At 46.7% G+C, this 14,911-nt stretch overlaps 1 protein-coding gene across 1 annotated transcript in view; it reads left to right on the forward strand.

Annotated features, from left to right (window-relative positions):
- LOC129861397 (CXXC-type zinc finger protein 1-like) overlaps window positions 1-14,911 on the forward strand; it is a 32,469-nt gene that overhangs the window by 8,776 nt on the left and 8,782 nt on the right. The window contains exons 5-11 of the mRNA XM_055932793.1: window positions 5,324-5,479; window positions 6,206-6,361; window positions 6,527-6,637; window positions 7,552-7,769; window positions 12,065-12,272; window positions 13,063-13,176; window positions 13,257-13,306. Of these exons, the coding sequence (XP_055788768.1) occupies window positions 5,324-5,479; window positions 6,206-6,361; window positions 6,527-6,637; window positions 7,552-7,769; window positions 12,065-12,272; window positions 13,063-13,176; window positions 13,257-13,306 (1,013 nt within the window). The remainder of the gene's footprint in view (window positions 1-5,323; window positions 5,480-6,205; window positions 6,362-6,526; window positions 6,638-7,551; window positions 7,770-12,064; window positions 12,273-13,062; window positions 13,177-13,256; window positions 13,307-14,911) is intronic.

The raw sequence follows: 14,911 nt of genomic DNA on the forward strand, positions 1-14,911 counted from the left end.
CCACCACCATTCAGTCTACACCACCACCACCATTCAGCCTACACCACCACCACCATTCAGTCTACACCACCACCATTCAGCCTACACCACCACCACCATTCAGCCTACACCACCACCTCCATTCAGTCTACACCACCACCACCATTCAGCCTACACCACCACCACCATTCAGTCTACACCACCACCACCATTCAGCCTACACCACCACCACCATTCAGCCTACACCACCACCTCCATTCAGTCTACACCACCACCACCATTCAGCCTACACCACCACCACCATTCAGCCTACACCACCACCTCCATTCAGTCTACACCACCACCACCATTCAGTCTACACCACCACCACCATTCAGCCTACACCACCACCACCATTCAGCCTACACCACCACCTCCATTCAGCCTACACCACCACCACCATTCAGTCTACACCACCACCACCATTCAGCCTACACCACCACCACCATTCAGCCTACACCACCACCACCATTCAGCCTACACCACCACCATTCAGTCTACACCACCACCACCATTCAGTCTACACCACCACCACCATTCAGCCTACACCACCACCTCCATTCAGCCTACACCACCACCTCCATTCAGCCTACACCACCACCACCATTCAGTCTACACCACCACCACCATTCAGCCTACACCACCACCACCATTCAATCTACACCACCACCATTCAGTCTACACCACCACCACCATTCAGCCTACACCACCACCACCATTCAGTCTACACCACCACCACCATTCAGCCTACACCACCACCACCATTCAGTCTACACCACCACCACCATTCAGCCTACACCACCACCACCATTCAGCCTACACCACCACCACCATTCAGCCTACACCACCACCACCATTCAGCCTACACCACCACCACCATTCAGTCTACACCACCACCACCATTCAGCCTACACCACCACCTCCATTCAGCCTACACCACCACCACCATTCAGCCTACACCACCACCTCCATTCAGCCTACACCACCACCACCATTCAGCCTACACCACCACCACCATTCAGCCTACACCACCACCATTCAGTCTACACCACCACCACCATTCAGCCTACACCACCACCACCATTCAGTCTACACCACCACCACCATTCAGTCTACACCACCACCTCCATTCAGCCTACACCACCACCACCATTCAGCCTACACCACCACCTCCATTCAGCCTACACCACCACCACCATTCAGTCTACACCACCACCTCCATTCAGCCTACACCACCACCACCATTCAGTCTACACCACCACCACCATTCAGCCTACACCACCACCACCATTCAGCCTACACCACCACCACCATTCAGTCTACACCACCACCTCCATTCAGCCTACACCACCACCACCATTCAGTCTACACCACCACCTCCATTCAGCCTACACCACCACCACCATTCAGCCTACACCACCACCTCCATTCAGTCTACACCACCACCATTCAGCCTACACCACCACCTCCATTCAGTCTACACCACCACCATTCAGCCTACACCACCACCACCATTCAGCCTACACCACCACCATTCAGCCTACACCACCACCTCCATTCAGCCTACACCACCACCTCCATTCAGCCTACACCACCACCACCATTCAGTCTACACCACCACCACCATTCAGTCTACACCACCACCACCATTCAGTCTACACCACCACCATTCAGCCTACACCACCACCACCATTCAGCCTACACCACCACCTCCATTCAGCCTACACCACCACCTCCATTCAGCCTACACCACCACCATTCAGCCTACACCACCACCACCATTCAGTCTACACCACCACCACCATTCAGCCTACACCATCACCTCCATTCAGTCTACACCACCACCACCATTCAGTCTACACCACCACCTCCATTCAGCCTACACCATCACCATTCAGCCTACACCACCACCACCATTCAGCCTACACCACCACCATTCAGCCTACACCACCACCACCATTCAGCCTACACCACCACCATTCAGCCTACACCACCACCACCATTCAGTCTACACCACCACCACCATTCAGTCTACACCACCACCTCCATTCAGTCTACACCACCACCTCCATTCAGCCTACACCACCACCACCATTCAGTCTACACCACCACCACCATTCAGCCTACACCACCACCACCATTCAGCCTACACCACCACCACCATTCAGCCTACACCACCACCACCATTCAGCCTACACCACCACCACCATTCAGCCTACACCACCACCACCATTCAGCCTACACCACCACCACCATTCAGCCTACACCACCACCACCATTCAGTCTACACCACCACCACCATTCAGCCTACACCACCACCACCATTCAGCCTACACCACCACCACCATTCAGTCTACACCACCACCACCATTCAGCCTACACCACCACCTCCATTCAGTCTACACCACCACCTCCATTCAGTCTACACAACCACCACCATTCAGTCTACACCACCACCACCATTCAGTCTACACCACCACCACCATTCAGCCTACACCACCACCACCATTCAGTCTACACCACCACCACCATTCAGCCTACACCACCACCTCCATTCAGTCTACACCACCACCTCCATTCAGTCTACACCACCACCACCATTCAGTCTACACCACCACCTCCATTCAGTCTACACCACCACCACCATTCAGCCTACACCACCACCACCATTCAGTCTACACCACCACCACCATTCAGCCTACACCACCACCTCCATTCAGCCTACACCACCACCTCCATTCAGCCTACACCACCACCATTCAGCCTACACCACCACCACCATTCAGTCTACACCACCACCACCATTCAGCCTACACCATCACCTCCATTCAGTCTACACCACCACCACCATTCAGTCTACACCACCACCTCCATTCAGCCTACACCATCACCATTCAGCCTACACCACCACCACCATTCAGCCTACACCACCACCATTCAGCCTACACCACCACCTCCATTCAGCCTACACCACCACCATTCAGCCTACACCACCACCACCATTCAGTCTACACCACCACCACCATTCAGCCTACACCACCACCACCATTCAGTCTACACCACCACCACCATTCAGCCTACACCATCACCTCCATTCAGTCTACACCACCACCACCATTCAGTCTACACCACCACCTCCATTCAGCCTACACCATCACCATTCAGCCTACACCACCACCACCATTCAGCCTACACCACCACCACCATTCAGTCTACACCACCACCACCATTCAGCCTACACCACCACCACCATTCAGCCTACACCACCACCACCATTCAGCCTACACCACCACCACCATTCAGCCTACACCACCACCACCATTCAGCCTACACCACCACCACCATTCAGTCTACACCACCACCACCATTCAGCCTACACCACCACCACCATTCAGCCTACACCACCACCACCATTCAGTCTACACCACCACCACCATTCAGCCTACACCACCACCTCCATTCAGTCTACACCACCACCACCATTCAGTCTACACCACCACCACCATTCAGCCTACACCACCACCACCATTCAGTCTACACCACCACCACCATTCAGCCTACACCACCACCACCATTCAGCCTACACCACCACCACCATTCAGCCTACACCACCACCACCATTCAGTCTACACCACCACCTCCATTCAGTCTACACCACCACCACCATTCAGCCTACACCACCACCTCCATTCAGCCTACACCACCACCACCATTCAGCCTACACCACCACCATTCAGCCTACACCACCACCTCCACCACAGTTGTCTCACCTAGCTATCTGAAGATGAATATACTAACTACTGTGATATGTGGTTGTCCCACCTAGCTATCTGAATATACTAACTACTGTGATATGTGGTTGTCTCACCTAGCTATCTGAATATACTAACTACTGTAATATGTGGTTGTCCCACCTAGCTATCTGAATATACTAACTACTGTGATATGTGGTTGTCCCACCTAGCTATCTGAATATACTAACTACTGTAATATGTGGTTGTCCCACCTAGCTATCTGAATATACTAACTACTGTGATATGTGGTTGTCCCACCTAGCTATCTGAATATACTAACTACTGTAATATGGGGTTGTCCACCTAGCTATCTGAATATACTAACTACTGTGATATGTGGTTGTCCCACCTAGCTATCTGAAGATGAATATACTAACTACTGTAATATGTGGTTGTCCCACCTAGCTATCTGAATATACTAACTACTGTGATATGTGGTTGTCCCACCTAGCTATCTGAATATACTAACTACTGTAATATGTGGTTGTCCCACCTAGCTATCTGAATATACTAACTACTGTAATATGTGGTTGTCCCACCTAGCTATCTGAATATACTAACTACTGTAATATGTGGTTGTCCCACCTAGCTATCTGAATATACTAACTACTGTGATATGTGGTTGTCTCACCTAGCTATCTGAATATACTAACTACTGTAATATGTGGTTGTCCCACCTAGCTATCTGAATATACTAACTACTGTGATATGTGGTTGTCCCACCTAGCTATCTGAATATGAATATACTAACTACTGTAATATGTGGTTGTCCCACCTAGCTATCTGAATATACTAACTACTGTGATATGTGGTTGTCCCACCTAGCTATCTGAATATACTAACTACTGTAATATGTGGTTGTCCCACCTAGCTATCTGAATATACTAACTACTGTAATATGTGGTTGTCCCACCTAGCTATCTGAAGGTGAATATACTAACTACTGTGATATGTGGTTGTCTCACCTAGCTATCTGAATATACTAACTACTGTGATATGTGGTTGTCTCACCTAGCTATCTGAATATACTAACTACTGTAATATGTGGTTGTCCCACCTAGCTATCTTTAAGATGAATGCACTGACTGTAAGTCGCTCTGGATAATAGCGTCTGCTAAATGACTAAAATGCAAATTGTACACAGGCAGCCAAATTCTGATCTTTTGCCCCATTATTGGCAAAGATCTGATTGGTTAAAGGCCAATTAGTGGTTAAAAAGATCAGACTTGGGCTGCCTGTATAAACCCAGTGTGATTCCAATGTGATTCCAATGTGATTCCAATATGATTCCAGTGTGATTCCAATGTGATTCCAATGTGATTCCAGTGTGATTCCAATGTGATTCCAGTGTGATTCCAATGTGATTCCAGTGTGATTCCAATGTGATTCCAGTGTGATTCCAATGTGATTCCAGTGTGATTCCAGTGTGATTCCAATGTGATTCCAATGTGATTCCAGTGTGATTCCAGTGTGATTCCAATGTGATTCCAATGTGATTCCCTTGTGTACAGGTGAAGCGTTCCGCCCGTATGTGTGGAGAGTGTGAGCCGTGCAGGAGGACTGAGGACTGTGCTCAGTGTGATTTCTGTAAAGACATGAAGAAGTTTGGAGGACCCAATAAGATCAGACAGAAGTGCAGACTCAGGCAGTGTGACGTCCGAGCTCGGGTGAGTCCATAACGGTAGATAGCCGAGCGAACTCGTCAAGAGGTTTGGATTTCTTTACCTAAAAGATGTTTGGGTTGACAGTTGTTGAATCCAGGTTTGAATCCTGGACTGGATTAACCCCCCCCGGATTTGCTTCAGTATATTTGATGCACCATGTGCTGTCTCTCTCTCTCTCTCTCTATCTCTCTCTCTATCTCTCTCTCTGTCTCTCTCTCTGTGTCTCTCTCTGTCTCTCTCTCTGTGTCTCTCTCTGTGTCTCTCTCTGTGTCTCTCTCTGTGTCTCTCTCTGTGTCTCTCTCTGTGTCTCTCTCTGTCTCTCTCTCTGTCTCTCTCTCTGTCTCTCTCTCTGTCTCTCTCTCTGTCTCTCTCTCTCTGTCTCTCTCTCTGTCTCTCTCTCTGTCTCTCTCTCTGTCTCTCTCTCTGTCTCTCTCTCTGTCTCTCTCTCTGTCTCTGTGTCTCTCTCTGTCTGTCTGTCTCTCTGTCTCTCTCTCTGTTTCTCTCTCTGTCTCTCTCTCTGTCTCTCTCTCTCTCTCTCTGTCTCTCTCTCTGTCTCTCTCTCTGTCTCTCTCTCTGTCTCTCTCTCTGTCTCTCTCTCTGTCTCTCTCTCTGTCTCTGTGTCTCTCTCTGTCTGTCTGTCTCTCTGTCTCTCTCTCTGTTTCTCTCTCTGTCTCTCTCTGTCTCTGTCTCTGTCTCTGTCTCTTGCTCTCTGTCTCTCTCTCGTTGTAGAAAATGCTTCGTGTAAAGGATGAGGAGTTTGCCCTGTCTGTTCGGGGGGCCAGAGGGAGTCTGAGAAGAGGAGGGCCTCTGTTTGATGACTACAGTGAGAATGAGATGGAGCTCTACCAGCAATACAAGGCTGCAGGCTACGAGGATAACAATATGGTACACACACACATCCGCTCACACACGGACGGACAGACTGACACACACACACACACACACACAGTATACTAGCCTTGTTAGTTAAAAGTGATACGTCAATACATTTTGATTGACTGATTATTTGATTATTTTATTGATTGATTGTCTCCTGTGGTATCTATGCAGCTATGGCATAGTGATGATGAGGAAGCGGCCTTTGACCCCGTGCAGAGGAAGAGGGCTGTGAAGGTCAAGCACGTCAAGAGACGAGAGAAGAGATGGGACAAGAAGGACAAGGTACGGAATGCACTAGACCTTTCTCCATAAGGCTATGGGACATGTTTTGTGTTGCAAAAGCAATGTGGGGGGGAAAACGGTCTAATTGACCATAAACCTAATTGTAATCTGGCAGCGTGATTTAATTTCAAACTTTTCTTCAACAATGCGTAATATATTTAGAGATATTATAGAGAGAGATATATTATAGAGAGAAATATTATGAAGAGATATATTAGAGAGATATATTTCGAGAGATATATTATGAAGAGATATATTAGAGATATATATTAGAGAGATATATTATGAAGAGATATATTATAGAGATATACTATAGAGAAATATATTATAGCGATATATTATAGAGAGATATATTAGAGATATATTATAGAGAGATATATTATAGAGAAATATATTATAGAGATATATTATAAAGATATATTTAGAGATATATATCAGAGAGATATATTAGAGCTATATTAGAGATATGTTAGAGAGATATTAGAGATATATTATAGAGAGATATATTGTAGAGTTATTATAGAGAGATATATTATAGAGATATATATTGTAGAGATATTATAGAGAGAGATATTGTAGAGATATTATAGAGAGATATTATAGAGAGATATTATAGAGATATATTATAGAGATATATTATATAGAGATATTTTTATAGAGATATTATAGATATATTGTAGAGAGATATATTGTAGAGAGATATATTATAGAGAGATATATTATAGAGAGAGATATATTATAGATCGATATAGTATATAGAGATATATTATAGAGAGATATATTGTAGAGAGATATATTATAGAGATATATTATAGAGAGATATATCATAAACGGTTGACTATTTCTGTACTGCTCAGTTGTCTGGAGTCCAGTTAATCAACCACCTCCTATATTGTCCCTTGTTCCCCCTCCAGAAAGAGAAAGAGGTGCGTCGCCACAAGCAGAAGCAGAAGCATCGTGAGCGAGTGAAGCACAGTGAGAGGGGTGGCGGGGGCGGTGGCGAGGCTCGGGGGGACGGTGGTGGAGGAGGAGGAGGTGGGATGAGACAGTGTTTGGGACCAGGGTGTGTGGAGGTTGCCAGGGCCGGCTCCAAATACTGCTCAGAGGACTGCGGCATGAAACTGGCTACCAAGTAAGAGGAATAAGAGGAATACTTATTACAGAATCGTTTGGAAACAATGTACTGTCAATTAAGTAGCAAACCCTTAATCAATGTAAAATATTTATTGTCAAAATCACTTACAGTTATTTTAAAACATTTTTCTTTTATCACAAACATAAAATAGTATTTTAATACATTGATTGGGCCTGTTTGTCTGATGAGAGTAGGAAATGTGTAGGAAACGTGTAGGAAACGTGTAGGAAACTTGTAGGAAACTTGTAGGAAACTTGTAGGAAACTTGTAGGAAACTTGAGGAAACTTGTAGGAAACTTGTAGGAAACTTGTAGGAAACTTGTAGGAACTTGTAGGAAACTTGAGGAAACGTGTAGGAAACGTGTAGGAAACTTGTAGGAAACTTGTAGGAAACTTGAGGAAACTTGAGGAAACTTGAGGAAACTTGTAGGAAACTTGTAGGAAACTTGAGGAAACTTGAGGAAACTTGAGGAAACTTGTAGGAAACTTGTAGGAAACTTGAGGAAACTTGAGGAAACTTGTAGGAAACTTGTAGGAAACTTGTAGGAAACTTGAGGAAACTTGTAGGAAACTTGTAGGAAACTTGAGGAAACTTGTAGGAAACTTGAGGAAACTCCCAACCCCCAACCGTCCTTCTGTCCCCCCCAACCGTCCTTCTGTCCCCCAACCGTCCTTCTGTCCCCCCAACTGTCCTTCTGTCCCCCCCAACCGTCCTTCTGTCCCCCCCAACCGTCCTTCTGTCCCCCCCAACCGCCCTTCTGTCCCCCCCACCTTCCTTCTGTCCCCCCCAACCGTCCTTCTGTCCCCCCCAACCGTCCTTCTGTCCCCCCCAACCGTCCTTCTGTCCCCCCCAACCGTCCTTCTGTCCCCCCCAACCGTCCTTCTGTCCCCCCCAACCGTCCTTCTGCCCCCCCCAAAGGTCCTCATGTCCCCCCAACCAGTCGTATCTATGAGAATACAGCAGTGGCAGCAGTCTCCCTGTTTACAGTGCCTTCAGAAAGTATTCATACCCCTTGACTTATTCCACATTTTATCGTGATACAGCCATCTACACACAATACCCCCGTAATGACAGTGTTTTTTTTGTATTTTTAACTTTTTTAAAGTTGTATTAAGTTTTCTTGTTTTTCAATCAAAAAACAAAAACACAAAAATAATAAATAATAGAATCAAAATAGAATATCCCCCCCCCAAAAAAAACATTTGCAGCAGCACTATCTGTGATCTTGTTAACTATTTCCAGCTTTAGCTGAGACAACTAACAAATAATTTGTATTACATCACCTTACACAACACGTATAAACACTCATTTCCTTAATGACTGCATTCACTCCGTCCATTTTGAAATACAGTTGAGTAGTGGAGACCAGAGTCTATCAAACCTAGGCCGTCTCTTGGCAGAGGTCATCAGTGAGCTTTTCAAGAGGGAAGGAAAGTTTTTTAAAAATCTGGTCGAATTAGAAGCCCACAGCTGGAGAATAGATTTCTTAGCAAAGTATGTGATGTCATAAACACATTTTTCTCTGTCTGGCTCTAGACCAAAGTCCTGCTGTTCGTCTAGTATGGTCTGTGAGGCAGTATGTATAGATTGAAGATAGTAGAGACACTGGTTCATATCAAACTGTTCGTCTAGTACGGTCTGTGAGGCAGTATGTATAGATTGAAGATAGAGACACTGGTTCATATCAAACTGTTCGTCTAGTATGGTCTGTGAGGCAGTATGTATAGATTGAAGATAGAGACACTGGTTCATATCAAACTGTTCGTCTAGTATGGTCTGTGAGGCAGTATGTATAGATTGATGATAGAGACACGGGTTCATATCAAACTGTTCATCTAGTATGGTCTGTGAGGCAGTATGTATAGATTGATGATAGAGACACGGGTTCATATCAAACTGTTCGTCTAGTACGGTCTGTGAGGCAGTATGTATAGATTGAAGATAGTAGAGACACGGGTTCATATCAAACTGTTCGTCTAGTACGGTCTGTGAGGCAGTATGTATAGATTGATGATAGAGACACTGGTTCATATCAAACTGTTCATCTAGTATGGTCTGTGAGGCAGTATGTATAGATTGATGATAGAGACACGGGTTCATATCAAACTGTTCGTCTAGTATGGTCTGTGAGGCAGTATGTATAGATTGAAGATAGAGACACTGGTTCATATCAAACTGTTCGTCTAGTACGGTCTGTGAGGCAGTATGTATAGATTGAAGATAGAGACACTGGTTCATATCAAACTGTTCGTCTAGTACGGTCTGTGAGGCAGTATGTATAGATTGAAGATAGTAGAGACACGGGTTCATATCAAACTGTTCGTCTAGTATGGTCTGTGAGGCAGTATGTATAGATTGAAGATAGAGACACTGGTTCATATCAAACTGTTCGTCTAGTATGGTCTGTGAGGCAGTATGTATAGATTTCAGAAATATGGTAACCTCTCTACAACTCCAAAATACATGCATATAGGTTCCACTTTCAGAGTTACATCTTTTACAATCAGGATAAATGTCTATTCATTCTATGGAGTCTCACTGGGGTGTAATATAATGTGTATAACATTTTAAAAATTTGAGTAGAGGAGCAGTATACCCTGTTGCAAACCTCCGCCCATAACTCATCACTGATAGTCAGACAAAGGTCCTTTTCCCAGATTATTTTCAAGACTAAAGGAGGAGCCCACATTTTTAATGAAAATATTATTACATTTTTTTTTATTTAACATTTAACATTATTTAAAATAGACAAGTCAGTTAGGGAACAAATTCTTAATTACAATGACAGCCTAGGAACAGTGGGTAAACTGCCTTGTAACCTTCTCGGTTACTAGTCCAACAGATCTAACCACTAGGCTACCTGCCGCCCCATCCATGATTCTAATAGATGTTGTGCTGCTATTCTTATTGAATATGGCCATTATGATGTTGTGGGCCGGCTGAGGAGTATTGGTGTCTCTGAGGGGTCTTTGGCCTGGTTTGCTAACTACCTCTCTCAAAGAGTGCAGTGTATAAAGTCAGAAAATCTGTTGTCTCAGCCACTGCCTGTCACCAAGGGAGTACCCCAAGGCTCGATCCTAGGCCCCACGCTCTTCTCAATTTACATCAACAACATAGCTCACGCAGTAGGAAGCTCTCTAGCTGCCTGTGGAAAGAAATCTATGTTTTTTGCCAATTTTAACTGGATTTTATAGTTTTTTAAATTTTTTGCCAGCACCACTTTCCATTTATATAGCAGACCCTCGTACCAAATTGAGTCAGAAACCTTTTTGAAATCAACAAAGCATGAGAAGACTTTGCTTTTGTTTTGTTTTTTTAGTTTTTTTTGTCAATTAGGGTGTGCAGGGTGAATACGTGGTCTGTCATAAGGTAATCTGGTTTTAAAAAAACATTGTTTTCACAGAGGAAATGTAGGTGTCTGCTGTTCATGGTAATGCACAGGATTTACCCAAGGTTGCTGTTGATGCATATCCCACAGTAATTATTGGGGTCAAATTTGGGGTGATCAGTCCTTGGTTCCAAATATTTTTCCGTAGTGTATTTCAGTATTGTTTTAGTGATCCGCCATAGTGAAGGCGTAGACTCAGGTTTTCTGGGTCTCAATGTTTTTGATTGGATAGGTTTTTCAATTTATTTCTTTGGTTTTTGCATTCTTCATCAAACCATTTGCCATTGTTGTTAATTTCCTATGTTGTCTGCTTGACATTTTTTTTTAGATTAGATAGGGAAGCTGAGAGGTCAAATATACTTTTTAGGTTTTCTACTGCCAAGTTTACACCTTCACTGTTGCAGTGAAACGTTTTGTCCAGGAAGTTGTGTCTCTCTGTCCCCCTCCTACCAGTCGTATCTATGAGATCTTACCCCAGGAAATACATTGGCTGTTCCGTCTATTCTCTCTCTCTATATATATATATATATTATATATGCCAATAAAGCCTGGGAAACATGTGTTAACATTGCCAAAGCAAGTGAGGTAGATAATATACAAAGGTGAAATAAACAATAAAAATTAACAGTAAAGATTTCACATACAGAAGTTTCAATATATCTCTCTGTATCTCTCTCTATATCGCTGTCTCTATCTCTCTATCTCCATCTCTTTCTCTCTCTATCTATTTCGCATTCTCTCTTTCTCCCTCTACCTCTCTCTCCCTCTATATATATCTCTTTCTCCCTCTACCTCTCTCTCTCTCTATATATATATATATATATCTTTCTCTCTCTATCTCTCTAACTCTCTATCTCTCTCTCTCTCTCTCTCTCTCTCTCTCTCTCTCTCTGTCCCCACCAGTCGTATCTATGAGATCTTGCCTCAGCGGATACAGCAGTGGCAGCAGTCTCCCTGTATAGCCGAGGAGCAAGGCAAGAAGCTTCTGGAGCGAATCAGGAGAGATCAGCAGTCAGCCCGCCTGAGACTCACGGACATGGAGAAACGCTTCCACGAGCTGGAGGGGATCATCGCCAAGGCCAAGCAACAGGTGGTGCAACAGGACGAAGAGGTGTGAGACACAAACACAGCCTCAAACACAGCCCCAAACACAGCCTCAAACACAGCCCCAAACACAGCCTCAAACACAGCCCCAAACACAGCCCCAAACACAGCCTCAAACACAGCTTCAAACACAGCCCCAAACACAGCCCCAAACATAGCCTCAAACACATCCTCAAACACAGCCCCAAACACAGCCCCAAACACAGCCCCAAACACAGCCCCAAACACAGCCTCAAACACAGCCTCAAACACAGCCCCAAACACAGCCTCAAACACAGCCTCAAACACAGCCCCAAACACAGCCCCAAACACATCCCCAAACACATCCCCAAACACAGCCTCAAACACAACCTCAAACACATCCCCAAACACAGCCTCAAACACAGCCTCAAACACAGCCCCAAACACAGCCCCAAACACAGCCCAAAACACAGCCTCAAACACAGCCCCAAACACAGCCCCAAACACAGCCTCAAACACAGCCTCAAACACAACCTCAAACACAGCCTCAAACACAGCCTCAAACACAGCCTCAAACACAGCCTCAAACACAGCCCCAAACACAGCCCCAAACACAGCCCCAAACACAGCCTCAAACACAGCCTCAAACACATCCTCAAACACAACCTCAAACACAGCCCCAAACACAGCCTCAAACACAGCCTCAAACACAGCCTCAAACATAGCCTCAAACACAGCCTCAAACACAACCCCAAACAGAACCTCAAAAGCCCGTCCATTCTGAGTTACTACTTGATTCGTTTCAGTAGCTGTATTTATTTGTTGCTCTCTTTTAGGTGAATGAGGCAGAAGGGGACACAGATACAGACCTGCAGATATTCTGTGTGTCCTGCAGTCACCCCGTCAACCCCAAGGTGGCGCTAAGACACATGGAGAGATGCTATGCCAAGGTCAGTAGGTCAAAAAACATTTGAGCAGTAATGTTTTGTATAAAATGTGTTGTGATAAAGGGTATTGTTTCCTTGTGCAGTACGAGAGCCAGACGTCTTTTGGCTCCATGTACCCCACACGCATCGAAGGGTAAGGACAACACCACATCCCACCAGCAACACCACATCCCACCAGCAACACCACATCCCACCAGCAACACCACATCCCACCAGCAACACCACAGCAACGCCACATCCCACCAGCAACACCACAGCAACACCACATCCACCAGCAACACCACAGCAACGCCACATCCCACCAGCAACACCACAGCAACGCCACATCCCACCAGCAACACCACATCCACCAGCAACACCACAGCAACGCCAGCAACACCACAGCAACGCCACATCCCACCAGCAACACCACAGCAACGCCACATCCCACCAGCAACACCACATCCCACCAGCAACACCACATAACACCAGCAACGCCACAGCAACGCCAGCAACACCACAGCAACACCACATCCCACCAGCAACGCCACATCCCACCAGCAACGCCACATCCCACCAGCAACACCACAGCAACGCCAGCAACACCACAGCAACACCACATCCCACCAGCAACGCCACATCCCACCAGCAACACCACATCTCACCAGCAACACCACAGCAACGCCAGCAACACCACAGCAACACCACATCCCACCAGCAACGCCACATCCCACCAGCAACCCCACATCCCACCAGCAACGCCACATCCCACCAGCAACACCACATCCCACCAGCAACGCCACATCCCACCAGCAACACCACATCCCACCAGCAACCCCACATCCCACCAGCAACGCCACATCCCACCAGCAACGCCACATCCCACCAGCAACACCACATCCCACCAGCAACACCACATCCCACCAGCAACACCACAGCAACGCCAGCAACACCACAGCAACACCACATCCCACCAGCAACGCCACATCCCACCAGCAACACCACATCCCACCAGCAACCCCACATCCCACCAGCAACGCCACATCCCACCAGCAACGCCACATCCCACCAGCAACACCACAGCAACACCACATCCCACCAGCAACGCCACATCCCACCAGCAACACCACAGCAACACCACATCCCACCAGCAACGCCACATCCCACCAGCAACCCCACATCCCACCGGCAACACCACATCCCACCAGCAACGCCACATCCCACCAGCAACGCCACATCCCACCAGCAACGCCACATCCCACCAGCAACCCCACATCCCACCAGCAACGCCACATCCCACCAGCAACACCACATCCCACCAGCAACACCACATCCCACAGCAACGCCACATCCCACCAGCAACGCCACATCCCACCAGCAACACCACAGCAACGCCAGCAACACCACATCCCACCAGCAACGCCACATCCCACCAGCAACGCCACATCCCACCAGCAACACCACATCCCACCAGCAACACCACAGCAACGCCAGCAACACCACAGCAACGCCACATCCCACCAGCAACACCACAGCAACACCACATCCCACCAGCAACACCACAGCAACACCACATCCCACCAGCAACACCACAGCAACACCACATCCCACCAGCAACACCACATCCCACCAGCAACACCACATCCCACCAGCAACGCCACATCCCACCAGCAACGCCACATCCCACCAGCAACGCCACATCCCACCAGCAACGCCACATCCCACCAGCAACACCACATCCCACCAGCAACACCACATC

The sequence above is a fragment of the Salvelinus fontinalis genome, chromosome 8 (assembly GCF_029448725.1).
Source record: "Salvelinus fontinalis isolate EN_2023a chromosome 8, ASM2944872v1, whole genome shotgun sequence".
Taxonomy (NCBI): domain Eukaryota; kingdom Metazoa; phylum Chordata; class Actinopteri; order Salmoniformes; family Salmonidae; genus Salvelinus; species Salvelinus fontinalis.